Source organism: Scomber japonicus, chromosome 7 (assembly GCF_027409825.1).
Source record: "Scomber japonicus isolate fScoJap1 chromosome 7, fScoJap1.pri, whole genome shotgun sequence".
Classification (NCBI taxonomy): domain Eukaryota; kingdom Metazoa; phylum Chordata; class Actinopteri; order Scombriformes; family Scombridae; genus Scomber; species Scomber japonicus.
Window position 1 is genome coordinate 14,314,297 of NC_070584.1, and position 25,565 is coordinate 14,339,861.

The following is a 25,565-nucleotide window of genomic DNA, read 5'->3' on the forward strand; positions in this document are numbered from 1 at the left end:
TAACATAGGTATCATTATGGGGTAAATACCCATTCAAATGCATGATGTTGCTTGTGTGTCACTATCATTGCAGGAGTTAAAGGCAGGAAATTCGATTGGGCATGCACTTGAAAAATATGTTTAAGTCTACATTTATGTTTTTTTTATTCTCAAAGCTCGCAAAAAAAACAAGCCAACACGCGTATTCGCTAAGGGAGGCGCGGCCAGAGAGGACAGGAAAAATATGAATTATGATCCGCCCTCTGGAAGCAGCTCAGGACACACAGAGGAATCCTGGATTAGAAGGAAAGGATAGCAGCACTTTCCTCCAGTACAACTTTGAAAGTGGGGAAGCGTCTTCACTCCTGGACACAGACATGCGCTGGAAAAGTGAAGTCAAAGTAGAGCGCTGCATGGTTAGCGAGAGTGAGACTGGATCTCTGTTGTCCAACGATGAGGTGAGTAATGGGAATTAAAAGCGGACTTGTTTTGTAGATCAGCTGGTCGTCACTGTAGTCTGTATCGGAGATTAAATATTAGTCGAAATTGTTTGGCCAATTAAATCAGAGTGGGCTTCAGTCTGCAATTAAAGCCGGCCGTCCACGCGCTGACAGCTCAGTATTTTCACAATTTGAAGAAATGTCGAAGAAAATTACTCCCTCTCTGAATTCTGCAATTAAAACTCAAGTAGTTAATGAGACCTCTTCACCTTTTGGTCGTTTGTGGCGAACCTAGCCTTTTAATTGCTGTTATTAAAAAAATCAATCCCCTTTTCCTCGAGACCTCGCGGTGGGTGTTTTTGATTGACACGTGAAATTGTAAGTGTTGCGGGTGTAACCGCACGCGCGCGCGCATTTAGCCAGCAGTTGCTGAATCCCAAAATGCAGATCTCAAGAACATAATGCACATAGGATAAGTATTAGTTCAAGTGTTGTCTGTTTTTGTAAGTAATGACTATCCTTCTCCTTTAAATGTCATTTTGGTAATCGCCGGCGTTGTCATGGTGAAAAGTGAAAGGCATGATATTTATGGGAAGGAGCAGGGGGGCATTTAAGGCAGCTGCGACAGTCTGACGGACCAGCATCCTCTCCCCGCCGTACAGCTTCTCGACATGTGTGAAGATTGCAAAGGAGACGAAGAGCTGCTAGGCAAATGCACTGAGGACAGGAGAGACATAATGGTAGGCTCATATATGTATGAACTGTTATCAAAAACAGACTGAGATAGAATTTAGGCTATTTTAAAGCGGATGAAGTTTTTAATATAGGAGTTGTGTTTGACACATTCGGGGAAAATCACCATCTAAAAAAGTTATTTAATCCAGAAGTTGATCTTAAACAAAACTATTCTTTCATTAGATATTATTCGGTCCAAGTCTTTCAAATAAGGAGTTTATTATTATTATTATTATTATTATTATTATTATTTATTATTAAATTCTTCTGTAATATTTCTGGCTGCTAACACAATCCTGTAATCTCGTGTGCTGTTTTAAAATATAACCAAATTCTGCAGCAAATTTAAAAAGCGGCAGAGGTTGTGAAAATGACTTATAAAGTTGTTTTTGCAGTTTATCATCGGTGGCAGCGACAGGTGAGTCGAGTTCATACCTGTGATGAGTATCAGGTAAGGGCTGGATGCGTTCCTGTGCGTAATTTTCTAACCACAGGTCTGATCCCGCAGGGCGCGCCGGTGGAAGTTTTGGATGAGGACGCGCCGACGCTGCAGGCGATGTCCTCTGCGCCTCTGTTAGGCAGAGCTATGTGTGCCAGCTGCAACGGCGAGATTGTGGATAAATATTTATTGAAGGTAAACGCTCCTGGATTTGCTTTTTTTTTCGATGCAACTTTTGTGAGGACTGTCTCGTTTAACTTTGGATTACGAGATGTTTTTTTCTTGCTTGGATTTCTGTGGTTTTCAGGCTCCTGCGGGCACTGATGCGTGTATACTGCAGGCCTACCCGAGAACTTGATTGACTTTTGTTAATTGATCCTATTTTTGCTTTAGGTTAACGACTTGTGCTGGCATGTGCGCTGTCTCTCCTGCAGCGTGTGCCAGACTTCACTTGGCAGCCACACTAGCTGTTACATCAAAGAAAAAGCGGTTTACTGTAAACTGGATTACTTCAGGTATGTGCATCGATTTTTATTAGAGCTGATTAAACGAAAATCGAAGCGAGCCAAACGAAATTGTTGCAGAAAACAAACGTGTCATGATATGAACCCCTTGATAATTACACATTACACGGCTATAAGATGATGGGTTCTACGCAATTAAATAAGAATATAGCCTATTTATTTATGCCTAATCGGTTCTGGCCAGTAAAGACTATACTTATTTATGAATCAATGGCACACTGAGGTTTAGTCGGTTTTGTCTTTAATTACAATCTCGCCACACTTCCTGTCCTCAGGTGGTTCTCAATCAAATAGTTTGATAGAGTGATTAATAGACAGATGATTGTTAGTAGTAAGGTTTAATTAGAGGCCTTTAATGCTTTATGTATTAATTTAGCCATTTAACAAGGCCTGTATTATTTTAATGTTAATAATGTTTGAGAGGTTTCCTGCAGTGATGTCCATACGATCTAATGATAAAACATTGATATCTTTCAGAAAGAGTCGAATTTAAAGATAAAAAAAATGTCACCGGCCTTTAAAATCACTTCAGTCTTTAAATCAGGCTCTCAGGTTGCTATGTGGGTGTCTGATTTGCTCATCCTGACCTCCACCTGCAGAAGATACGGCACCTGGTGTGCGTGCTGCGGCCGGAACATCCACTCCACAGACTGGGTGCGCCGGGCGAAGGGGAACGTGTATCACCTGGCCTGCTTCGCCTGCTTCTCCTGTAAGAGACAGCTGTCCACCGGGGAGGAGTTCGCCCTGGTGGAGGAGAAGGTGCTCTGCAGGGTCCACTACGACTGCATGCTGGACAACCTCAAGCGGGCCGTGGAGAAAGGTGAGCCGGCCGGCCGGGGTCCACTGAAGTGCACCGAGCCCTTCCTCATACGAACAAATACCTGGAATATTCTTTTTACTTCAAACTAATAGCAGGAAATTATGCTGCTTTTTAAAAATATGTTTCTAGAATTTTTTTTACAGTACGTGAGAAAAGGACACATTATTCCCCGTGTTATAAAACATTCTAATATTTAGCCTACATGTAGTATCACATAAAGTTGATTTGTAAAGTTAATCACTAATTCTGCATTTTATTGATAGAAGATCATCTAGAATATGGAAATTACTTAATAGGTCTAAACTCAACATGATAAAAGTAATCTATTCGAAATTAAACTAATTTTTGTACTGACTTGGTGTATTGCATGCTGCTCTTTACATTTTTTAAAGATCATAACTGCATTTAAATGTAACATAGTGTTTGCTGTGTTTCTAATTCAGTGCTAATGTTCTTGTGGTTGTTGCAGGAAACAGTGTTAACATGGACGGAGCTGTGCCCACTGAACAGGAGATTAATCAGCCAAAACCCTCCAAAAGAGCACGGACCAGCTTCACTGCTGACCAGCTGCAGGTGAGCCTTTATCATTATGATTTAGACAGTTTGATGGACAGGAAGGAAAGAGAATTATTGGATCATTTTGAGTAACAGATTTTATGAATTCTATTGTGACTTCTATGATGGCAAAGAGCAGGGCTGGGAGTCACTTGATTTATATGTTCACACAAGGCCTGTATATTGTCTCAAATATCCAACATTTCAAAAGACAGCTGCTATGGTCTCTACATGCCTGGATTTCCAGCAGGGAAATACATTGGTCTAACTTTAAAATGATGTTAGAATTATACATATTTGTAATAAAGATGTAGCACAAGTTCAGTTAAGTGAGCTCAGCAGAAAAGCAGCAACACATTCATTTCTTCATTCATTTGGGGATAGAAAAGAAGGATTTAAGCCATAGAAGTTAAATACTGACAATGTGTGTACTTATTATGTGGCAATATGTAACAATAAGCTGGTGCATGTGCAACTAAAATTAGTTCATTTTAATAAGCTAGATATATTAAGTAATTAATTTATTCAATATAACAGGTAGAAAACCTCTAAGAAGGATGCTGGGTTTAAAAAAAAAAAAAAATGATAGTTCTTTTCTGACTTAATAATGATAATCATGATATAGGATATTATGGCATAATAAATGAACAACATTTAAAGTCATGTAAAGCAAGCTATGTCCAAAATTACTATATGTTATCTTAATTCCTGCCAAACATGATTTAATAGCTGCAGTGCTTTTCATACGGGGCTCAAATCCACTCCACTGCAGTTACTCCTGGTTTCCAAAAACAACAAAGTAAAGCTGTCTGTTATTGAGCGGTTTGTCTTTTACCTCTGTTATGCAGGTGATGCAGGCTCAGTTCGCCCAGGACAACAACCCAGATGCCCAAACGCTGCAGAAACTGGCGGAACAGACGGGTCTCAGTCGAAGAGTCATACAGGTCAGTGAAGGACTGGTGATTGATGGAATATGCTGTATGATCATCAGGAATATTTGTGAGCAAAGTACTGAGATCTGTAACTAAAAGTAGCAATTTTACAGTATAAAACACTTCAATACAAGTAGAAGTCTTGCATTAAAAATTGTTAAATAAAAGTTTAAAAGTATTATCAGCAAAATGTAGATAACGTGTAAAAAGGTAAATGCACTCATTAGGAAGAATGAATTCTATATTATGTCCATATGCTTTATGGATGTGCTAGTGTACAACATTTAAAAGAGATCAATTCTGACATTAAATGTATTCTATCCTCTAACATTTACTTCCTACGTTAATAGTTCAGTATTTTGCGCATCATTGAAACTGATGACTTATAATAATATATGCTAATGTGCAAACATATTTTAATGATGTAGTTGGTCGAGGTAAGGCTACTTTTCAATACTCTACATGCTACTGCATAGTTTACAATGCATCACATTTTATAAACTGATATGTTCACACTATAGTAAATTAAAAAAGTACAAATTACAAACTATCCAGTAACGTCAGCTGTTGAGTAAATGTAATGGAGAACGTCCCTCTGAATCTCACTAACACAGAAAAACATTTTTGCAACCACCAAATGATATTTTTCTTCAATCAGACAGTTGGATAGTTACAGTTTTAAATGTGTTGGGTTTAAATGAACAGGTGTGTAATCTTTGACAAATAGAGTGATGGTAATGATAAACGATGGTAATGTTGTGTTATCCAGCTATGTTTGCAGAGATGTGGTTTACAGTTACACAAGCTTTATACTGGTAACAATACTGAAAGTACAGTCACTGCTAACAATGACTATTCTAACAGAACTTAGTACCACAGTTTGACACTTTTGTGAAGAAAAAAAATCTCCTGGACGATTTGTACTTTAGCCTAGTTAGTGTCTCTTGCTTGTAAAAAACAAGCAAGAAATGCGTGAATGAATTAACACAGGGTGGAAACATTTGCATTTCTAAAATATCAGGATTATTAAAAAATACAACCACAACTGTTGTTTTATACTCACCAGGGACAAAAGTGGTTCCTCGGTTGAAACTCCACAAAAACACATGAACACATTCACAGATATTAAGCAAACAGAAGAATGTACAAGCTCAGAAGATCAATGTCACTTTCATGCCATGCTACTTTCATACTGGTCTTATGCAAATTGTAACAACAAGGCTAAAATCTTTAGTCATTGTTCAGTCTCGCCCCTCAATATGAACCAGTGAAAGGGAGAGACTGATTGCAGCTCATTTAAGACGCAATCCTACAAAAGATGTTTGTCCTGTTAACTCAGGTCTGGTTCCAGAACTGCCGAGCACGCCACAAGAAGCATGTGAGCCCCAACCACACCTCCAGCACCCCCATGACCTCTCTGCAGCCCAGCCGCCTGTCCCAGCCCACCCCGACTCCCGAGGAGCTGCAGTACACAGTGTACGGAGGCCCGGAGGGATCCATGCTTTCCGCACTACACTCCTTCATAGACAGTGAGCGCCAGATTCTTTAAATATTATCAGCATTTTATGATTTTGTGCCAGAGCATGCTGGTTTTGCTTTGTATTGATTGTTGAGAATGTTTACAGTGCTTCAGTGTTTGTTACAAATAACTATATTTGAAATATCCAATTTTACATTTAAAACATTGCATCACAATTTGCTAAGAATCATGATATCACATAAGAAATACAGTATTTACATCGCATGTAAATTCATCAAGTGTGAAATGAATCCACACACTTTTTTGCTTGTTGGCATTATTTCCTCTGGCTGTCGCTTCTCATAAAAATCTACTCAGCTCTTATATTTATTCTAAGCAAATCACTGATGCTGCTTCTACAACAATATTTGTCACTTTCTGTATTTTCTTGGACAGTCCTATCAGACACTAGGAGATTAGCAAAAGAAAATGCAAGCTATCACAGTCTGGATATAGTCCCTGCTGTGTCCAGCTTGAAGACATATATTTTTTGCTCTTAAAATAAGGCAACACTTTGACAGTCAAGAACGTTAAATAATCTTTATCAAACATATTGATATATTATAGATGGTAGGAAAGCTTTCTGAATCTTAGTTAATCATTTTTATAAATCGAGATCTCTGTTTGTGTTACACCATACGTGTGAAATACTTTAATGACTCTCGTGCTCTCTGTGTTCTCCTGCAGTTCACACCCCTCCATCCATGTTTCAACCACTGCTGCCAGCCCACGCCATGACCTCCCTGCCTGTGTCTCACGCCTGAGCTGCTCACTCTCTCTCTCTCACACACACACACACACACACAAACGCACACAGATACACAGGCACAAGCACACACACAATCATTAGCAGCTGCAGTATTCAAATCTCCATGGTAAATATAATTTCATTTTTAGCGAACCATGAAACCTTTGCTTTTCCTTGAACATCCTGTATTTCATACCTGCTTATTTCACTGTTGACCATATTATGGTTGATTATAATTTACAGTCCTAAGTGTACTGTATAATGTCGACATGGAAAGGTTTCAGTGTACCTCATAGGATCGTGACATATGACATTAAAGATTTATATTTGTCTGTGTAGTTGGTGACACAGTTTGACCGTGCTACTCTAAGTGAAACCCACCCAGACCTCAAAAGTCAACTCATTATGAAGATTAACTTGAATTTGTTTAGCAGTGTTTGAATATTGCAATTTAATTTATTTATTGTATGTGAATTGTCCGTTTTGAAAATAAATGTCTAATTTCACAAACCTGGGAGATGAATGAATCAATGAAGGAATACGCACATTTAGATAGAAGAGGAAAGTAGAAGAAAAAAGTGTGCATAGTAGAAAAACAATTTATTCATAAAAAACAGAAGTAACAAAAAAAAAACATCCATATTAAAGGATGCACAAACAATATATTCTGTTAAAAAACACATGCAACATGTCCTGTACTATATAAATAGAAATATAGCAGATGTAGATGCTGCCAGCTTTCAGCACAAATGACACACAATAAATAAAACACAATATTGCTCATCTTTCTGCGTATGGACAGGTGAAAGATTTCAGGGTTTGACTTTTAAGAGTTTGTGGTAAGAAAACTGATGGACCTTCTAACCGAGACGGTGTCGACCAAAAAGACGTGGAAAGAAGGAAGAGGTATATAAAAACACTGTTTACTTCACTTATCAGATCTTTGGTATTCACCCTCATGGGAAAGAAAATGAGTTGCATGCACAAAAAGATAAAAAATACAAGATGTAGTACAGTAATACCTTTAGTTATTCAGTATAATAAAAAGGAATAACAACGTGCTATGTGTTTTATGCCACAGCGAACACTGCATGCATCATTTCTCTCCTTTCAGATGCACAAGCAGAGTTGTTTTCCTTTTATTGAATGGTTATGTTGTGCATGCCCTGACGTGTTCAGCTCAAACAGGGGCAGAGGGTGTGTAAGTCTGGCAGTGCTGTCACTCTGAGGCATCATGAGGGCAGGTTCTCAGGTTTGACAAACACAAAGACTCACAAGGATGAGTCACATCTCAAAGATCTAAACATGAGCATCGTACCAGGGACAGAGACACTGTGGGAAACTGCCAACAGCTGTTACTGGAAATTATGCTGTAATTTCACTGGTTTATTTCATCAGTTACCTTATCAGCAACCTGCTAAAAACTGCATATATATCATTTTGCAAAGACAAATCTACACATCTATTTGACTAAAATCCTAATGACTCAATAATACTCCGTGGGACCAGCCCAACTTTGGATTTATGGAAAGACCAATGGAGACAAAACAAAAAATTGTCTCTGTCTATAATGAGGTTCAGAACTCTGACAAGACATTTTCATCTTGAGAACATTTGGAATGAAATCTATGAAGATTCATAAAGACTCACTCTCTCTATGCTTGGATGGGAAAAAAACAAAAAAGGTTCGTTGGCACAGAACAGTGGCTGCAATCAGCCTGAAATGGTAAGAAGTTCATACTGTGGAAAAAAGCCACAAATTAAGGCCGACTTCGTTGGACAGCAGAGAAGTGGGTTATGCTGCTGCTCTAGTTTCAGAACTTTCTAAGGACATTTTGATAATTTCTTATGCTGTAAGAAAGCTAGAAAACAAAATAATTGAGTTCACACTGACTGCAGCCACTGTTCCCTGTGAGGGAAGCCTTTTAAACAATAGGGTTGACTCTTTGATACCAATAAGATACATTTTGGGGGAGTATAACTTAATAACAGCATACCCTCACATTACTCTCTTTGTAATCGTTATCACCATTGTTATCAGTATCACCGCATTACCCTCTGTCTACACAGTTAGACACACAGGCGACTGCTGACAATAAAGCTGTGACTTCACTCCAAAACACAAACAAATAACATCAGTTTACTTCCCCTCTCATTCCTACCCTGAACACTGAGGACTATTCCCTTTCTATAAGTTCAAAAAATGTAAACTATGGAGCTGCACGATGCAATTAGACACCCAATGTGGCAATTTTAAGAAAAAGGCACTTAAGAGCGGAGCACTTTGAGCTGCTATGCCATTATGTCCTTGACATTTAAATATGGACACAGTGGGCACTGAGTGGCAAATACATTTCTCAATGTGAGACAATTTGAGGTAAAAGGAAATTATTAATACAACAAACTGATGAGGCAATGTTTGACCATTTCATGGAAAAACTGGTTCATGCATCAAAAGCAGTACACATACGACTGGCACCACCAAGTGGCAAAATCTGACTACTACATGAGAGTAAGGACAGAAGCAGTAAAGATGAACCACAATCTAAAGAAAGAAAGAAATCACTTGTTCCAACAGAAACTTAAGTGTGGGGTATGATTGTGGTTGTAAATAAAAGTATAAAGCAAATAATGTTTCAGTTATTGCTGTAAAATTCTTTAAAATATTTACAAGAACTTTGTGCAATTTGTACACCAGCCAATAAAAATATAAAACTATTTTATCTTGGACACGCTTGCTTCTGGAATTAGTTATGAAAACCAAAGAAGTCCTAAAATTATGAGCATGAAATATTAGACTTACTCAACAATGTGTCAACTATAGTGCATTGTTACAACTTGTGTATACCTAAATTACATTTGGCAAAAGCCACACATACTTGTACCATACTTTGGTAAATGACCTTTTAGCCTTTCTCCTTCCACCACCTCTCTTCGTTTCTTTACTTCTTTTTCTCCACGTGGACGACATTCTTCTTTTTGAGGATATTCCGCAAGCTTGAATTCATGTGGTAGGGCCGTTGGGCTGAGCCGTCGTTTGCCTCCAGATCCCACACTACAGGAAGCAGCAGTAGCAGTGTGTTAAAAACTGAGATCACAGTTCAGAGAATCACTTACAGTAGCACATCCAAGTTAAAGTATTATTTCCGATCATCTTGAAAATGCACAGGACAACAGTTAAACCATTTATGTTTATTCAAAAAACTTATTCACATTTTCATTGAATTTCATTGATTAAAAAAATTCTCCTATACAAAAAGAACACTGAATAACCTCCAGACAGATGCATGTATTATACTTAGTATTAAAACAGTACTACATCTGAACCACCCATTAAAAAATGTACCAAAAATGGCTTTGACATCCTTTTATAAACTGTATCGCAAAGATTCCTGGTGTTAGGTTTAAAACCGCAGAACAAGAGGAGCATTTTTTTTTTTTTTTTTTTACTTTTTTCACAACTAGGCACATAAACTAGTGGCTGCATTCACAAGTTTCCTGAAAACTGTCATGTTCTGTTCAAATTTTAAGCAAAAACCATAAAATTTATTTTAAAGTCTTGACCTCCCACAAAGTCTGGTTTACAGTACATCTATGAGCATAATGGAAACTTTGACATGATTGTGTACCAAAGTAAGAGATACCTGCTTTGCTAAGTGCAGAATAAACACCATTTTTGGATCTGTGTGTTTGTGTTAGTATAAATACGGTGGATCAAAGCAACCTAGAAAACCAATGGTAAACATCAACAGCCAGCAAAAATAATCATGCTAGACAGACAAAATAAATCACATGGTTCTTTTCCCATATGTGAAAGTGCATACAAAACATGATTTTACACTAGAAGACCAAAGTGCGACAAGAGGGTGCCCCATAAGTCCACCATGTTTTATAACGGTGATGCCTTACGCCATAGTCCATCAGTGGCATCTGTACATTTTAAGGTCCTCATGTTTGTGTGAATAAAAATGCTCGTATCATATTCGTCTCAGCCTTTGCATCCGTCCTGTGATTTGACACGTACCCTCTCAGTAAGGCAGAGGTCAGCAGAGAATACAAAGAAGAAAAGAAAAAAAGAACAGAAGTGTGGCAGAAAAAAGGCAAGTATCTGAGTTGGCTCAAGAAAGGAAGTGATCAGAAGTCGTTTTCTAGTACCCCGTGCCATTTCTGTGAGGAACTTAAGTAAAAGCATGTCCTTTCATGTCCAGGTCATCCCTGACCAGGCTGGGATGCATCTGGTTTCATGTTTAGCCCTACAATGCTAGCTTTCAAACGTCCAGACCCCTACATGTACAGTAGATATGGAGAAGTGAGTCATCAGTTTAGTAAAATAGCCGCCGCGCATTGTTCAAGAGGCAGTGCATAATTTGGCACCTTCCTCTCCTTTACGCAGGATCTTGTGCAGGCCAGGAGACATGTAGTAGGGCCTGGAGGAAGAACCGTCATTCCTCTCCAGGTCTTCACCTGAGACCAGGTCCCAGCAGAGGAAAAGGAGCGGGTATAGCAGACAGCACACAGTGAGTAACAGGCAGGAAGAGAAAGGAAAGCAAAGGCTTAGTAGAGAGAAATGATCAAAAAAGTTCATGCAAGAATTAAAGAAAGCCGAAACGGTGAATGAGCAGGAATCATTTATAGTTATAAAGTGAAAGAGTGAAAGTGTTCAACTGCTGACACCATACTTCACATTTTCTCTTGAGCAGTGCTAAGTTATATTCTATATTATTATATTATAGTTATATTATATCACAGTGTCATATTAAGTATTGAAAAACCGACTTACAAAAGCACAGGAACAGTGTGTCCACACACATGGAGTAGACGTTAAAAAAGCCATGTGCAATCATGTAGGATCCAAATATCACCGTCTGAAAGAATCAACAGGTCACACTCAGTATGTTATACGTTCACCATTTATCCTGCTGTGTGTTTTAGGCCACATCAAAAAGCAATATTAATTTCTGAGCCATAAATCCTTCAAAAAACTGACCTGCTTGTGAAACACTGTAAACTGGTGTTAAATCCAGCTAAATAACTTTCCATAACTGGACATAATTTTAGTTTAAGTTCAGGAGCAGTGACACACCCCACTCACTCCTCTTGCATATGTCTATAAAGGCCTCCCTGTTTGCTCTCTCTCTACATGTCCCAACTTCCTTCCCCTTTTCTGTCTCACTCTTACCAGCGCACCCCAGGGGTCTGTCCACAAAGCAGACATTCTTCCTGACCTATCCATCTCATCACCACCCCCAAGTTCATAATCATTAAATGATCATTCATAAATATGAAAAATATGAAACTTCAGTGTGCACTTGTCTATGAATTGGACTTTGATCCAAACTACCTCCTTCACACTGCATACCAGCAAGTGTGTTTTCTTTCCATCTTGGAGATAGGTGAGGTATTAGACATTGTGTTATGGAGGATGAGGATATTAATAAATCAGACCTCACTGTGTGGGCCTGCCTCTACCTCCTCATGGAAATTAGCAGAACGTTACCAAGTAGCACTGACTACATACTAAATTAGGTCTACATTTTTTACATAAATACTTTTTAAATTTCATCAGTGCCATCTTTTGCAAATATGTGCAAAAAAGTAAAGGCATAAGATAAGCTGAGGACAAAGCAGCTGTCCCTACAAAAGTACTTTATTATCATATAAAAGTGGTGTTTTAGAAAATTGAGAGAATTTCCATTTCATATATTTTTCCAACTAATTCTCGAGCTGTATTTTAATCCTTCGTTATTGTAGCACTTTTTTAAAAAAGGCACTTACTGAGCCAGGATGTTAAATGCAGAATAATCTATGGAAAGATGTTTCTCTATACTGCAATACAATGTTTAATAAAACTACACATCACTGGCAGTCTGGATAAACCTGAATAGTCCAAGTCAGAATACAAACATATCTTAATCTGCCCAAGCAACTTGATTCAATCTCAGTTATTACTGCTGTAACAATTACTTATTAAATAGCCCACATGTTCATATCTTACCACAAGGGGGACCCAGTAGTAATTTAGGGAGGGCACCTCCTCTTGAATGACTGGTATTTTACGTGTGAAGAAGAAAAATGCAAGAACACCTAAAAAACAACAAAATAATACATTTTAAAAACATGGGATCAATTTCAGTAACATATAGTATAATGTCCATAACAGCAGACTACATTAACCCCCATTGAAGTATGTACAAATTTAGATAGTAAACCATATTTAAAAGGTACTGTTCATTAAAAAGGGAAAGAATTCCCTTCGAACATTATTCTGTCATGCATCAACAAGAGTGATTAGTATTGGTTCTTGTGATAAACAATTGATATGAGAAAGTTAAATGCAATACTTAACAAACCTTTTAAGACCAAACACACATTTAAATGGATTTCGGACAGATCAACCAGCAGGGTTTTGGTCAGAAGACAGCACAGGTAATTCTAAGATTTTTAAATATAGAGCTCCTGCAGGAAAGCTATAATTTGTTAAAAGTGAATAATTAAGGACTTACAAACATACATACTTATTTTGATACCTTCAGTTCAACAAATCTTACATTACTGAAACCTAAGGACAAATCCCAAGTATTGTAATTTATCTGGCAGTGCAAAACTATTTAATAAATGTTTATGTTTAAATTAAGATCTTTAAAAGGTCTTGAATTGAATTCTTTTTAAGATCTGCAGACGATCTGTATGACAGTACATTTCACAAACTGAGTGGAAATAGACTATGTGTACATCAAACCTAACTATCTCTTCTACAATTCTTTGTGTGTGCCACTGTTGATGCCACTTGATACAGTGCGGTTGACAGTAAACTCACCAACACCTCCTGAAATAACCAGTTTTCCCAAGAAAAGCAGAAAGTCTGTCACCTGGTCTAGGACAGCCACCCTACAGAGAAAAGCCAGAGTGAAGGAGAAACACAGACACCAGAGCAACAGAGAAATATGTTTGAAAGTGCACACACCATAAATACAGAATGGTGAGTAGTTAATGAGGAGAAATATGCAACTGCTTGATACATTTATTGATTGTTTTACGATTTTTACGGTTTGTATGTTGTAAATCCCATTAAATCCATCAAAGTGGTGTGTCTCTGAGCAGCAAGTCATCTGTACTGTACTGTATTTGTGGATCTGACAGAGACATATATGAAAGGCCTTACCGAATAACATTCCTCATCAAGAGGAAGAAAGCATCCTTGGAAGAGGTGCAGAAGCTCTTTCCATATATTGCTATCTGTTGGGGAAAAAAGTATAAAGTGCTTTGTAAAGTGTAATTAAGCACTGATGTCCAAGCCAGACCAATTAACAACTCAACTGTAAACAGATATTTTTTAATAAAAACAGATGTTCCTTCACTCACCATAATGTACGCATTTCTGTTTATAAACTTGATGAAATGTTCCAGGCACCAGAAGCAGCATTTGAGGCAGCAAAGAATGAATCGAGTGCATGCATTTTGAGGACCTGGGAAAACAAAAATTATCAATCCACAATATCACATTTGAAATATTCATTAAGTTGTGTGAGAGTGTGAGGATCAGAGTCTTAAAGAGTTACAGGTTACCTTTCAGTTTTTGATCCAGGTACTCGAGAACAAGACGGACCATCTGCACCACAGTGAGGATCAGAGAACCGAAGGCGAGGGAACCTGTGTGATAACTGCAACGCAAGAAACAAACCAAGTGGAATAATGTTTATCTAAACATTTGTATAGGCAGTGTGTCATCCTTTTTATCTGAAAAAAATGGATTTTAATTTATATATTACAAGTAAAAAAGGGAAAATCACATTGACGACTTTGTAAATTCCATAAATGCTCAAAATAGGAAATTGCTTTATTTGATTTCTGCTATTTGTCCTAAATTTTGTCCATATAAAACAAATGTCAAATCAAAATTGGCAAGAATGTGTGCAAATGTATATTATAATCTTTAACTATGAATCTAGTATTGCAGCAAATGACACAAAATAAGTCTGAACCACACAACAGATTTCTGAAGTATGTTTAGTTTGGAGAAACTCCATTTAGAGATCTGTGTGTTTCAAGTGTGTAAACCCTTCCTGAATTTTTTTTCAGCATGCTACCTACCGTATGGCTCTACTAAATGCAGCGTAGAGAGGGCAGAAAGGGATGTCATGTGGCTTCTTCAGGGCCCAGTAGTAGGATGCAAAGGCCCCGGCCAGGGTGCACTGGCCCAGGGCGATTGTAAAGTTGACCAGCCAGAGGAACACAAATAGGTTGCAAAGGTGAAGGACTAAGATGTAGCGGTGGTACACGCTCTCCCCACCATAGAAGGCAAACATGCATTGTGATCCGGGGCACACTTTGGTGATATTGCTCTGACTGAAATTCTGAAAGAAAGCCACAGGTTGTATATTCATGTGTAGTTGGATGGTTGTTTTGTGATTTAACATTTGCTTAAATATTTCTGTTACACTTAGTGTCCCTTGACTCATTTAAATCGAGTCAAAGTGTACTACTTATCACATAAAAACACATAATGATGTGTATGGGATTTGAGAAAATCCTGCATTTATTCCAGGTTTGTGTAACCACATAGCATACAAATGCTTTTAGACATTCATATCATCTTACACAAACCAGGGAGGGCAGGCAGGCTGATAAAAAAACATCTGTCACATTAAGTGTTCATAGCTGTCAACCACTAATGTGATCTCTATTTACATCACAGCAGATTCATTTTAATGATTCTGACACAAAACTCACTGCCAGCTATCAGATTTGCATTTACTTAAATTCACTCTGATTGATTACAGTTGAGTGTGAACAAATCTGATTAAAAATATTTCACAGAGGAGGAAGTGGCAGAAAAATTACATTGTTATAAGAACAAAGACTGAGATATTTCATCAGTAAATGCACTTAAGTGTGTAAGAGAGTGTGGTGCTAACCTTTGGGCTGCATGTGAGGTTGGCATACATGCATTTATCATCAGCAGCCATGACCTTGTAGACTGCATTACCAGATGATGCTAAGAAGCTGAGGGCAAACCAGTTAAGGTTCAGTTAGACACTGATTGGTTATAATCTTGTGGACACTCTTAATTAACTTCTAGTGGTTCTACAGTAAAAGTGCCACACACTGCATGTAAGTAGCACAATTCCTGTACTTGTCTTAATAAAACATTTCATTGAATATACAAACAGTTGGAAGGATACACTGCTGTGACAGCCCAGTAAGCGATGCAGATGGCCAGAAGGAAAAAGGTGATGATAGGGTAGAAAAGAGCAGACATGATGTAACTGATGGCCCTAGAAACAAAAAAGGATCAAATATATTTTTTTAATTGTATTGTACGCATGAAAAAAGGGAGAAAACTGAGTTCTTATCCACTTACCTGCTTCCCTCCTTCAGTAATGCAATTGCGATGCGCAGCCTCGTCCTCAGAAATATCAGTATGACCACAATGATGAACTCAATCACAGAAAGTACGATCACTACAAAACAGGTAACGCATTTAATTAATAGACAACAAGTATGTTTTAGCATGTCTATTAATATTAGTTTTACTTTAGTTAGTAAAAAATAATTATTTAAATCACTGAATCACTGCAGAAGGATCAACAGAGATTGAAAAATGCTGTTGCAATGCACCATATGGTGGGCAGTCTAATGTCTGTTATAACAACCAACCAGGGATAAAAATACATGGTACCATAAGGCACAAAGAGCAGAAACCATCAACTGACATTTGTTATGTTATGTGAAGCTCAGATAATAGAATCCAAATTGAGAAGTAAAGGTATTTAGTGGATGACAACATACTGAAGATGAACCATGTCTGGCTGAGCTGGAGATAAATGCTGAAGTCTGTCTGGAAGCCGATATCAGAGATGGTGACATTAGAACCTGACCTCCCACTCAGAATACTATACTCCCAGTAGCAGTGCCAGATACCTGAGAGACACAGAGAAACCAATGAAAGATAGGGAAAGATGCAACAAAGTAAGACAAATATAAATCTCATACAGTTTGCCATGACAACAGAATGGCTTACAGCAAGATAGTTGAAAAAAGTCAAATGTAAAATATGTGGGCAGTACTGTACTACATATGCAGTAGCTACTGGCAATAGTTCATACTCACCATAGCCGACTGCAGCAATGACACCAAAGACAATGAGCCACAGAAGCATACCAGCGGTGTAACGCAGCAGTAGGATGAAGAACAGGCTGACCACCATGGTAATCACCAGAGCACTGCAACAGCCCAAACACATACATATTGGGTTTACTTGGAAAGTAAACTCTGACAAATAAATACACAGCCCAAATTATTTCTTAAGACCAGTGTGTATGTGTGTGTGTGTCCCTCATATGTGTATTCTACCACATAGTAATGAATTTAGACTTTAGTAAGATGCTAATAGCAATGAATCTGGTGATATCTGAATTGCCTATTCTGCTAAATTCCACCAATATGGGGCTTCAAGCAGGTGCGACAGTAAAGAGGTATTTGCATATACAATTTTAACCATGATGTTACTGATGGGTCAGAGAAGTTTCTCTGCCCAAAGAGCAGCACATATTCTATAAAAAGAAGTGAAAACATGAAAATCACCAAAAGCCAGAGCCATTCTTACATGAGGATCCAGTCCCAGGAATTTGCATAATCCTCAAAGATCTTCATGCCAATTTCTTTGGCATTCAGCAGACTTGCGACACCTCTGTGACATAGGTGAGATGGGAAAAAGTGGGAAATAGAGTGAGTGACAAAAAAGGGATTTAATAAGAACACAGATAGGGACTGTGGCAGGCTTGTGTTATTTCCTCTCACAGTTTAATAGACTTTTCCAAAAATATTTTGACACTTTATCTTTAATGCTCCCACAGGGACACAAAAATGAAAACAGTTTCAAAATGCTTTGAAACACAACCTCATAATCTCAGGTTATGAAGGTGTGAAGTTCAAAATCATTGTGCCAAAAAACAGCATTAGTGTTACCGAAGCACTATTAAGCAGTAGTTCTACAGTATGGCGGTGAATGGTATAGTAGCATGTTACTAAATGTGATAAGAGGAGCACCTGGTGAAATAGCACATAGTAATGGATATGTTAGATCAAGAATCCATTTATTTCTGTTCACAATACAGGTTAAGTGTATGATAGCCAACAGGAAGACATACACAACAGAAGATTGTTGTTGTTTTTTTTAATTAAAGTAAATTAGTTTTACTTGTTGCCTGAATAATCTCTATTTAAAAACTGTTCAAGTTTAAAATGACTCTGAAGGATCAAGAAATAATATCATCTTTCCCCGGTGCTGGGCAAAGATAAAAATCTCAACTAAAGAAAATTATTCAGCATAAATACATCATTTGTGTATTTAAATAAGCATAAACCTCATAAACTATAAACTTTGGTGGGACGAACTACTTAACAAATTAAGTTATTTAACTAACTACAAAACTAGTAGGTACAACAGTAGACTGAGGTCCCAAGCACACTGCCCTATGACTCAGATAAATCTCTCCAGTACAAACAGAAGATGCAGAGCACAAGCTAACATTTCTATGGGGCCAACACAGCACAGGAAACAGTTCTGAAATCAGCTGCATGATCAAGATGTCTAATTCAGCTGCCTAAAGGTCAATGCAACCCTGTCCATTACGCAGAGTCTGGATCATATCCAGCACAGTTATGCAAACTTGCGTTCATATCTAGACCAAGGGAGCAAACAGAGAGACCACCAGGTGGCACCACATCACTCTCTATTATATTTGAAAAAGATTGTGCACAGCAATTCATAAAGAAGTAGTTTTACTTCATGTTAAGAGGTAAATATATACCACAAACAGTTGTATTAATCTGTCTAAATTCCTCTCCAGTGTTGCAGATGGAGGGATGCAGAGACAGATTCTTCTTGATGATAAAAAGCAGAGGTGGGAAGGTTAGTCTTCTACACAGTGATACTGACTACAGCGGAGGCAAGGTTAAAAAGCTGAAATAAATCATTTTTGAGACCTGTCCACTCCTTGCTGCATGGCGGTTACTTGGCTACAAAAAGAAAAGCATTAAAACACATTACATTACCAAGTAATCCAAGGCAAATGACATTTGATCACAGCAATCACTGAATCATGTATGTGACATCAGCTCACTGGTTTTAATACATGATTTCTCTGCTTATCCTATATCAGCCCATTAACATGTTGACAGCACACTATTACAAAGCAGCTGTTATAAGCTTGTAGGAAACCTTGAAGTTCTACTGTTGAACTTGTAGGTAACCTGCATGTGCATGCACTAAACATGCAAATGACTGTGAATGTGTTTGGACACATTCCTGGGCATCAGTGACACACCCACTTGTCCTACCCTTCAATATCTGTCCAGAGCTCTCTGGGTGCAGAGGCAGCAGCCCTATTGACAGTATAACATTTTTAAAACACTTTCATTTTCAGGATGTATTATCATGCATAATCTTTTACCTCAGCAAGAATTCTCAATCAAATGTTTGTGACTTTTTTATCTGCATAACTTCACTGGTTAAACAGCAAAAGACAATGATTTGCTTTGCAGGGAAGCAGGACTTACTTGGCAGCTTCTTTGAGGTCGTTGACACTTCTCTGGCTATTGACACCATCATTGAACTTGGTCTGATTGGCTACAGTCAAAATTCCATTTCTTGTAATGAAATCAGGGAAGCACCGCTGAAGAACTGAAAGACATTTTTAAAATGTTTGACTTAAGTGGCTTTGCAAACAAATGATGAGCTGCTGCATATTACTGTGTGTACACTGTTTCAGATCAACTTACAAGGTCTGCTTGGCACAATCATAGATGGGCAGTCTTCATCTCGCAAGACTTCTCCGACTGTCTGAAAGGGAAATAAAGGGGACAATGTTCAACAAGTGAGAATTAGATTTATCATGGACCATTTATTCCTCCATGACAGTTCTTTATGACAGTTAGAAACAGTAGAGGGACTTTTACATTAAATTAAGTAATCTTTCCATTGTTTAAATCAGTTGTGTGGGTCTCTGTATTTATGTAAAAGCCTTGCATGTGAGTATTTATTGTAAGGGACAACAATGATTAAATTGTAATTTAAGAATCAGAGGTGACGGTGATGGACTAAAATCTGTCTGATGTAACACTGTCATACTTGAGATGATGTGGGAAGGGGAATTGATGATTCAGTTCAAACAGTATGACTGAGATGTTAGGTGCTCCCACACACCATCTCACTTTCTGGAGCATCATGTCAACGTCAACGTCAACGCCACTGAACTACTGCCAGCTGACAGAACAGGGCTGTGATGTGCATCAGCAGCAGCTAACTCACTTCCACCTTTCTTCCAAACACATTCAAAGAGTTTTCCATTTAAATGATGGTAGAGATAAAATTGATGAGTGTTGAGGATGGAATTCTTTTGATGTTCAAAAGCTAAACAGGTATTATTATCTTGTCAAATTATATCTAATGAAAAGTGTTTACAAGAGAAGAAGAAAATCTAAACTCTCATAATTTAGACCCCATAGTAGCCCTTTTCACATGAATAAAATTCTGGAATTAAATATATACACTTCTCAGTGTTAAAGAAGTGACATTAAGGCTGCGTTCACACTGCAAGCCAAAATCCGATTTTTAGCCAATCTAGATTGGAACTAGATGGCTCTTATGAAGTCTGAACAGTCATAAATCACATGAAATCCAATTTTTGCAAACCAGATTGAAACCACCTTTGGGAGGTAGTTTCAAATCGCATTTGGACAGATGTGTCTGAGTCTGAACAGCTCCAAACATCCATATCGGATTTGACTGTCCATGACGTCTCTCTACGTCTCTACGCTACGTCACTGTATGCGACACACAGGCTTATTCGAGTTGTTGTTGCTAGCTGATATCACTGGAGGCAACGGAGGACGTCGAAAACATCAGTCCATGGACAGAGGATGAAACCATACTCTTAATCTTTGGGGAGATGGCTCGGTTCAAGCGAAGCTCGAGGGTTTGTTGCTGCTGTCGCAATTATTACATTGTCCAACATATATGTTATGTAAAGTCTTTGTTTTACACAGAAGTCATTGTGTTCACAGACTCGTCCTGTTAACAAAACATCAAAACAGACCACTAACCACTGTCTCTCACCTTACTGCCAATCTCAAAGCCCGGTTTGCAGAATTGCTTGTAATATTCCCAGGTTTTGGTATTCTGCGCATCCAGGAGAGTGGCAAATCTGTCAGGGCACTTGGAGACACAGAGCTGGAGGAGGAAACACATCCTCTTAATGAGAAAGCCCATCAATCTTGCATAATCAAGCATGGAGGAGAGGTTGGAGAGGAACATAAATCACTGTAAAATGTGCTGCTAGAAGTGGCTTCATTCAATGTCTTACCTGGGTTGTAGGGCACTGGAGGTTAATTAAAACTGCGGGATTGGCACATTTCAACATGTTGAAGTAGAACAATTTGGTTTTGTTTCTGTGGAGACACATGATGAAGACAAAGAAAGGAGTCAGATTAGAAGGATTTAAACACTGAGAAATCAGCCCATTACTGTGCAATGTTTTAACACACACACACACACACACACACACACACACACACACACACACACACACACACACACACACACACACACAGTAAATCTCGCCATAATTAATCACAAACCATCTCCAAGGCTTCTGCTGGTGTAAAGATAACATTGAACAGCTGACGGACAAATTGAAGGAACATAATTATTCCAGTGAACAAGGATTTAAGAGGCTGATATTTTTTCACTCACGCATTTAGGGTCCCCTGCTGGCCACAGAACTGACCATGGCTGTTGGTTGGATAGACGACCTTCCTGGGGTCGCCGTGGATCCAGGCTGAAAAGAAAAATACATTTTCCATTTGAATCACATAGCTTAGATTTGAACAGAGGAGACACACACTCTTAAAACTGGCTGTATTACTGCCATGTTCCACCTACTGAGCTACAAGAGGCCACTGGTAAACTCATTACCCTCCTTTTCAGTCTCTCTGAGGTCCTAAGTAACACATGCTATCAGCCTTGGGGTGCTTAAATCCTAGAGCCTGTTTAGTTTTCTATGTTACTTGCTACCTAAGGACAAGCACTGCATCATTATTGAGCCACCATTATTATTAAACAACGTGAACCTTTAGATCAAAGAGGGTCCTGTTTAAATCAATATGGCTCCTGAATGCTGTGAGGGCATCAGACCAAGGCTATGTGTCCCTCTGTGGACTAACTGAAGACAACAAATAACCAACCAAATTAAAAACACCGGACCACAATGGAAATCTATTTGGAGGGCTGCATATATGCATATTAATTGAAAAGAAACATCTACACAGAAAAAAAACTACAAGAAAATCAATTCTGTTTAATTTGTTCTGTTTCCCTAGATAGGAGTAGCAGTAGCCCTAAAATTCAATTTACTAAGCAATTCTTGCATGTCCACTGTTTGTCCAACCTGAACAACACAGTGTTAGGGCCCTTCAACCTTGCCAGTCAATGAAGGATTGTGCTGAATGTGAAACAGCAAAACAGAGGGGCTCTACAAGTCTTTGAAACTGAAAAATTATGCACATGCAAAGTTCTCCAGCTGATTGCTGACATGTCTATTTGAAGTCACAGTCATTGTCAAGTCTCCTGCTCTTTGACATTATTAGGAAACAGTGAAACAGTCCTTCCAATGCCCGGATTGAGATGTGACTCCACTGACAACAAAATGGTAATGTATGGTACTTCTAGTGACAGCATTGTGAGTTCATTTTTCACTAATCTGTGAAAAAAAAAGATTAAGTAAGAAATGTATCATAATTTCTGCTGTCGATAAAACAGGAAGTGTATTTGTATAAGAAAGGGGAAAAGAAAACTGACCAAAGAAGAGAGAAATAGAAAAGGGTAAAAGAAGAAGAAAGAAGGAAAGAAAGAGAGTGCTGATGTGATGATTCACAAGCCTCTGTGGCCTCAGTCTGTTGTAGACAAAGTAGACACTCTTTCACACTCGGGTGAACTAAATGGTTTTAAGAAAATTTGAATGAATTGGGAGACAAAGGTCACCCAGTCAAAAACTCGACAGGGACATCAAAATAGCTTTAATAGCACCATCGCGTCATGTCAAGACACAACCAGAGTGAGCCATACAAGCTGTATGTTGTAGCGTAACTCTCGTTTATTAAAAGAATAAATCATTCTCTCAGGGAGCCACATTTCTCAGCTCCCACTCACTTTTCACAATCAGACATTTTGTTGAATACCCCGCCATGAAATGATAAATAAGTCAAACAAACAAAACAGCTTGTTTTCTCCTCAAGTGTTGGTGCATCCTGTGGAGAGGATCAGTACCATTTTGTTTGTGGTAAATTAGGATTTTGTTTTCAGACAAAAACTCACGAGTAAGGATTACTTTGTACAACTGGTAGAACAGGATAAGTAAGCAGGTTCTAGTCCAGGACCACGATCAGACCATAACACATCAACACAGCTGTGCATGTTTGTGTGTAATTGACTATTTAGATGTAGTTTTAAGCAACTCAGACACATTGTGATCGTATCACTCAAACCACTTGCTGAGGTGTTCTGGGACACATTTATTTAAACACTAATGCATCCTGATGCGTCCCTGACGAGGATGTAACAGGAAAATATGTAATCAGTGCACGATGTGGCGGTTGTTTTGGTGACAACGTGCCAATGCCATATTATTTTGTCTTGCCAATCTCAATGGTCGGAATAGCTCGTACATGTTTATTAATTCTTGAAACATTTGTGTTTTATTAGCATAATAACTATACACTTGTGCACACAATTGGTCAGCTCTACACCTTGGAGACGCATGATAGTCACAGGTGGTGTGAAAGACGATGTGCCTCGGCTGCCCGCTTGTGTTCAGATTACCAGAATGCATTTTAAAATGAAGACATCACAACATTTAAAATTATGTAAACAGCCTCGATGAGAATTTGTGGCAGCAATGTGTCAAACTTACCCACAGTACCCAGGGCGATGTAGCCGAGGATGACAGCAATGAAAATAATACAGCAAACCACATCGGTGCAGCTCCTGGGGATAAGAAAAGAGTAGTAGATCAGTGACATGGAAAAGCAAAATAAGAGAGAAAAATAAGGTGATTTATTGACAGTAGAGAGCCTTTGTCTAAATCAGTATCATTTAGCACTGTGACCTTGAGGGTAATTGAATTAATTTGTGCAAACAGAGAGACGTTAAGTAACAGATTTGTTTTAGATATTGTTGGTCCATGCATTATTGTGTGACCTTCTGTATAACCCCTTAAACTGCATGTGCAGTTTTTACAGTGAAATCTAAATTGCAGCCTGGTTAAGTTTTGTCTGCTTGAGATGGCTTTGTGGTTTCTGAGCTCAGCTTCGATGTGGTTTCAAGCCGGACAGCTCATCAAGTGTTGCCATGCAAACTTGAGCAAGTTAATGGTAGAAAGCAGAAGCTAGCAACACACTTCTCACGTTAAGGAGAAAAAAATGCTGTGGGTTCAACCATTTCATTGTTGGTAATGATAACACAGCTGCTGTATGGCAAGTGAGTTTGAGCTTTATATCTGGATACCTGCTACCAGCCATGACAAGGTGTCAACTTTATTCTACGCTTTCAGAGAAACTGTGGTAGAGCTCCCCGGACTTTCTAATGAGACTCTGGATCCCCCCAGAGTTAACTGTCTCACAGGCAAAGAGACAGCTATTTGAAGGTTGCCTCTCTCTCTCTCTCTCCGCAGTAGCCTGGGTCTACCGGTTTAAAGCAGCATCCCGGAGTCTCTCTGAATCTTTATACACCGTCTCACTGTCTCCCTCCCATAACAAGCTTTCTTCCCATCCTTTCCACCCTGAGAGAGGTTCCAACCCTTTCTTCATCCTCTTTCAAAACTATTCAGGCGATGAATATTGAGCCCAGTCTTTGAATAAAGCAAAGTTCAATACACTGTGCACAGTCCTACCATACAAAGGACATACGTACTAGCCCACCTAACAGCATATGCTGCACAAATTGACTTGGCCCCACATCTCCTTCAGCTTTCAACCCTTCTCCTTTTTCATCCAGAAGAGTACAGCCAAGGTTAAAAGGAAACCTGTGCTCAGAGATGTGACACGTTTGCAGCGAACTGTCCTTGTACTGCATGCAGCTTGATTACAGAGAACTAAACATATCCCATACATACAACTCATTTGTGCTGCTCCTCAGCCTTCCAATATAATTTCATTATTAACTAGCTGACAATAATGAAGACTAGATCAACCATATTATAATAGAGTCCTCAAACAGAAACAAATAAGTTTATTGAATGTACTTTTATTAGGAAATGTACATTTAACTATTAAAAACTATTTTAAATGTATGCTTAGTGTAGCCTCTTAGATTAAGGGTCAGCTGTGTAATTTAGGCTTGCATCGTAAATGATTCACGAAAGTTTGAAAGTGCAGCTGGAATCATGAGCTCATTTTTATGGGCCCACGTTAATAACTGCTGCAATGCTTGTTAATAGGCTGCTTTGGTAGATCGGTTTGCTGAACTGAGCAATATAGAGGTCTGGAAATCTCTCCTGCCCCAGCAGGGCAGCTAATACTCCTTGTTTCTCATTTCAGAACAAGATGTTTCCACCATCACCTCTCTGATCTGAAGACTGCACATTCAAAATGTGATGTCTCCCCCCATAGCCTGGTCAGCACATTTGGAGCTGGTAATAATTGACCCAAAGACCATCTGCTCTGTATCTTCAGGCAAACATCCAAACATCAGCTGGAGCCTCTGTTAGCGGACATTTGATGACAAAAGACTAAAAGAGCAGTTGGAGACAAGGCTCAGGGACTTGTGACACCCATCAAGGTACATTTTTCTGAAAGTACAGCAGTTATTTTTTTGAGA

General features: G+C 38.6%; 2 protein-coding genes across 2 annotated transcripts in view; one reads left to right on the forward strand and one right to left on the reverse strand.

Annotated features, from left to right (window-relative positions):
- The first annotated feature begins 356 nt into the window (after positions 1-356).
- LOC128361708 (LIM/homeobox protein Lhx8) lies at positions 357-6,707 on the forward strand. Its single transcript, XM_053322252.1, has 9 exons — positions 357-437; positions 1,082-1,159; positions 1,663-1,788; positions 1,987-2,108; positions 2,717-2,937; positions 3,407-3,510; positions 4,341-4,436; positions 5,764-5,953; positions 6,631-6,707. The coding sequence occupies exons 1-9, from the start codon at positions 357-359 to the stop codon at positions 6,705-6,707; spliced, it is 1,095 nt and encodes a 364-aa protein (XP_053178227.1).
- A 2,740-nt stretch (positions 6,708-9,447) lies between these two features.
- Positions 9,448-25,565, reverse strand: part of slc44a5b (solute carrier family 44 member 5b) — a 33,442-nt gene continuing 17,324 nt past the window's right edge. The window contains 22 exon segments of the mRNA XM_053322953.1: positions 9,448-9,647; positions 9,649-9,746; positions 11,472-11,556; positions 12,687-12,775; positions 13,509-13,579; positions 13,854-13,927; positions 14,054-14,157; positions 14,258-14,352; positions 14,783-15,045; positions 15,607-15,694; positions 15,874-15,966; positions 16,053-16,152; positions 16,481-16,612; positions 16,802-16,914; positions 17,298-17,381; positions 18,680-18,712; positions 19,253-19,376; positions 19,475-19,535; positions 20,811-20,924; positions 21,058-21,142; positions 21,447-21,531; positions 23,662-23,735. Of these exon segments, the coding sequence (XP_053178928.1) occupies positions 9,540-9,647; positions 9,649-9,746; positions 11,472-11,556; positions 12,687-12,775; positions 13,509-13,579; positions 13,854-13,927; positions 14,054-14,157; positions 14,258-14,352; positions 14,783-15,045; positions 15,607-15,694; positions 15,874-15,966; positions 16,053-16,152; positions 16,481-16,612; positions 16,802-16,914; positions 17,298-17,381; positions 18,680-18,712; positions 19,253-19,376; positions 19,475-19,535; positions 20,811-20,924; positions 21,058-21,142; positions 21,447-21,531; positions 23,662-23,735 (2,173 nt within the window). The 3' untranslated portion in view covers positions 9,448-9,539.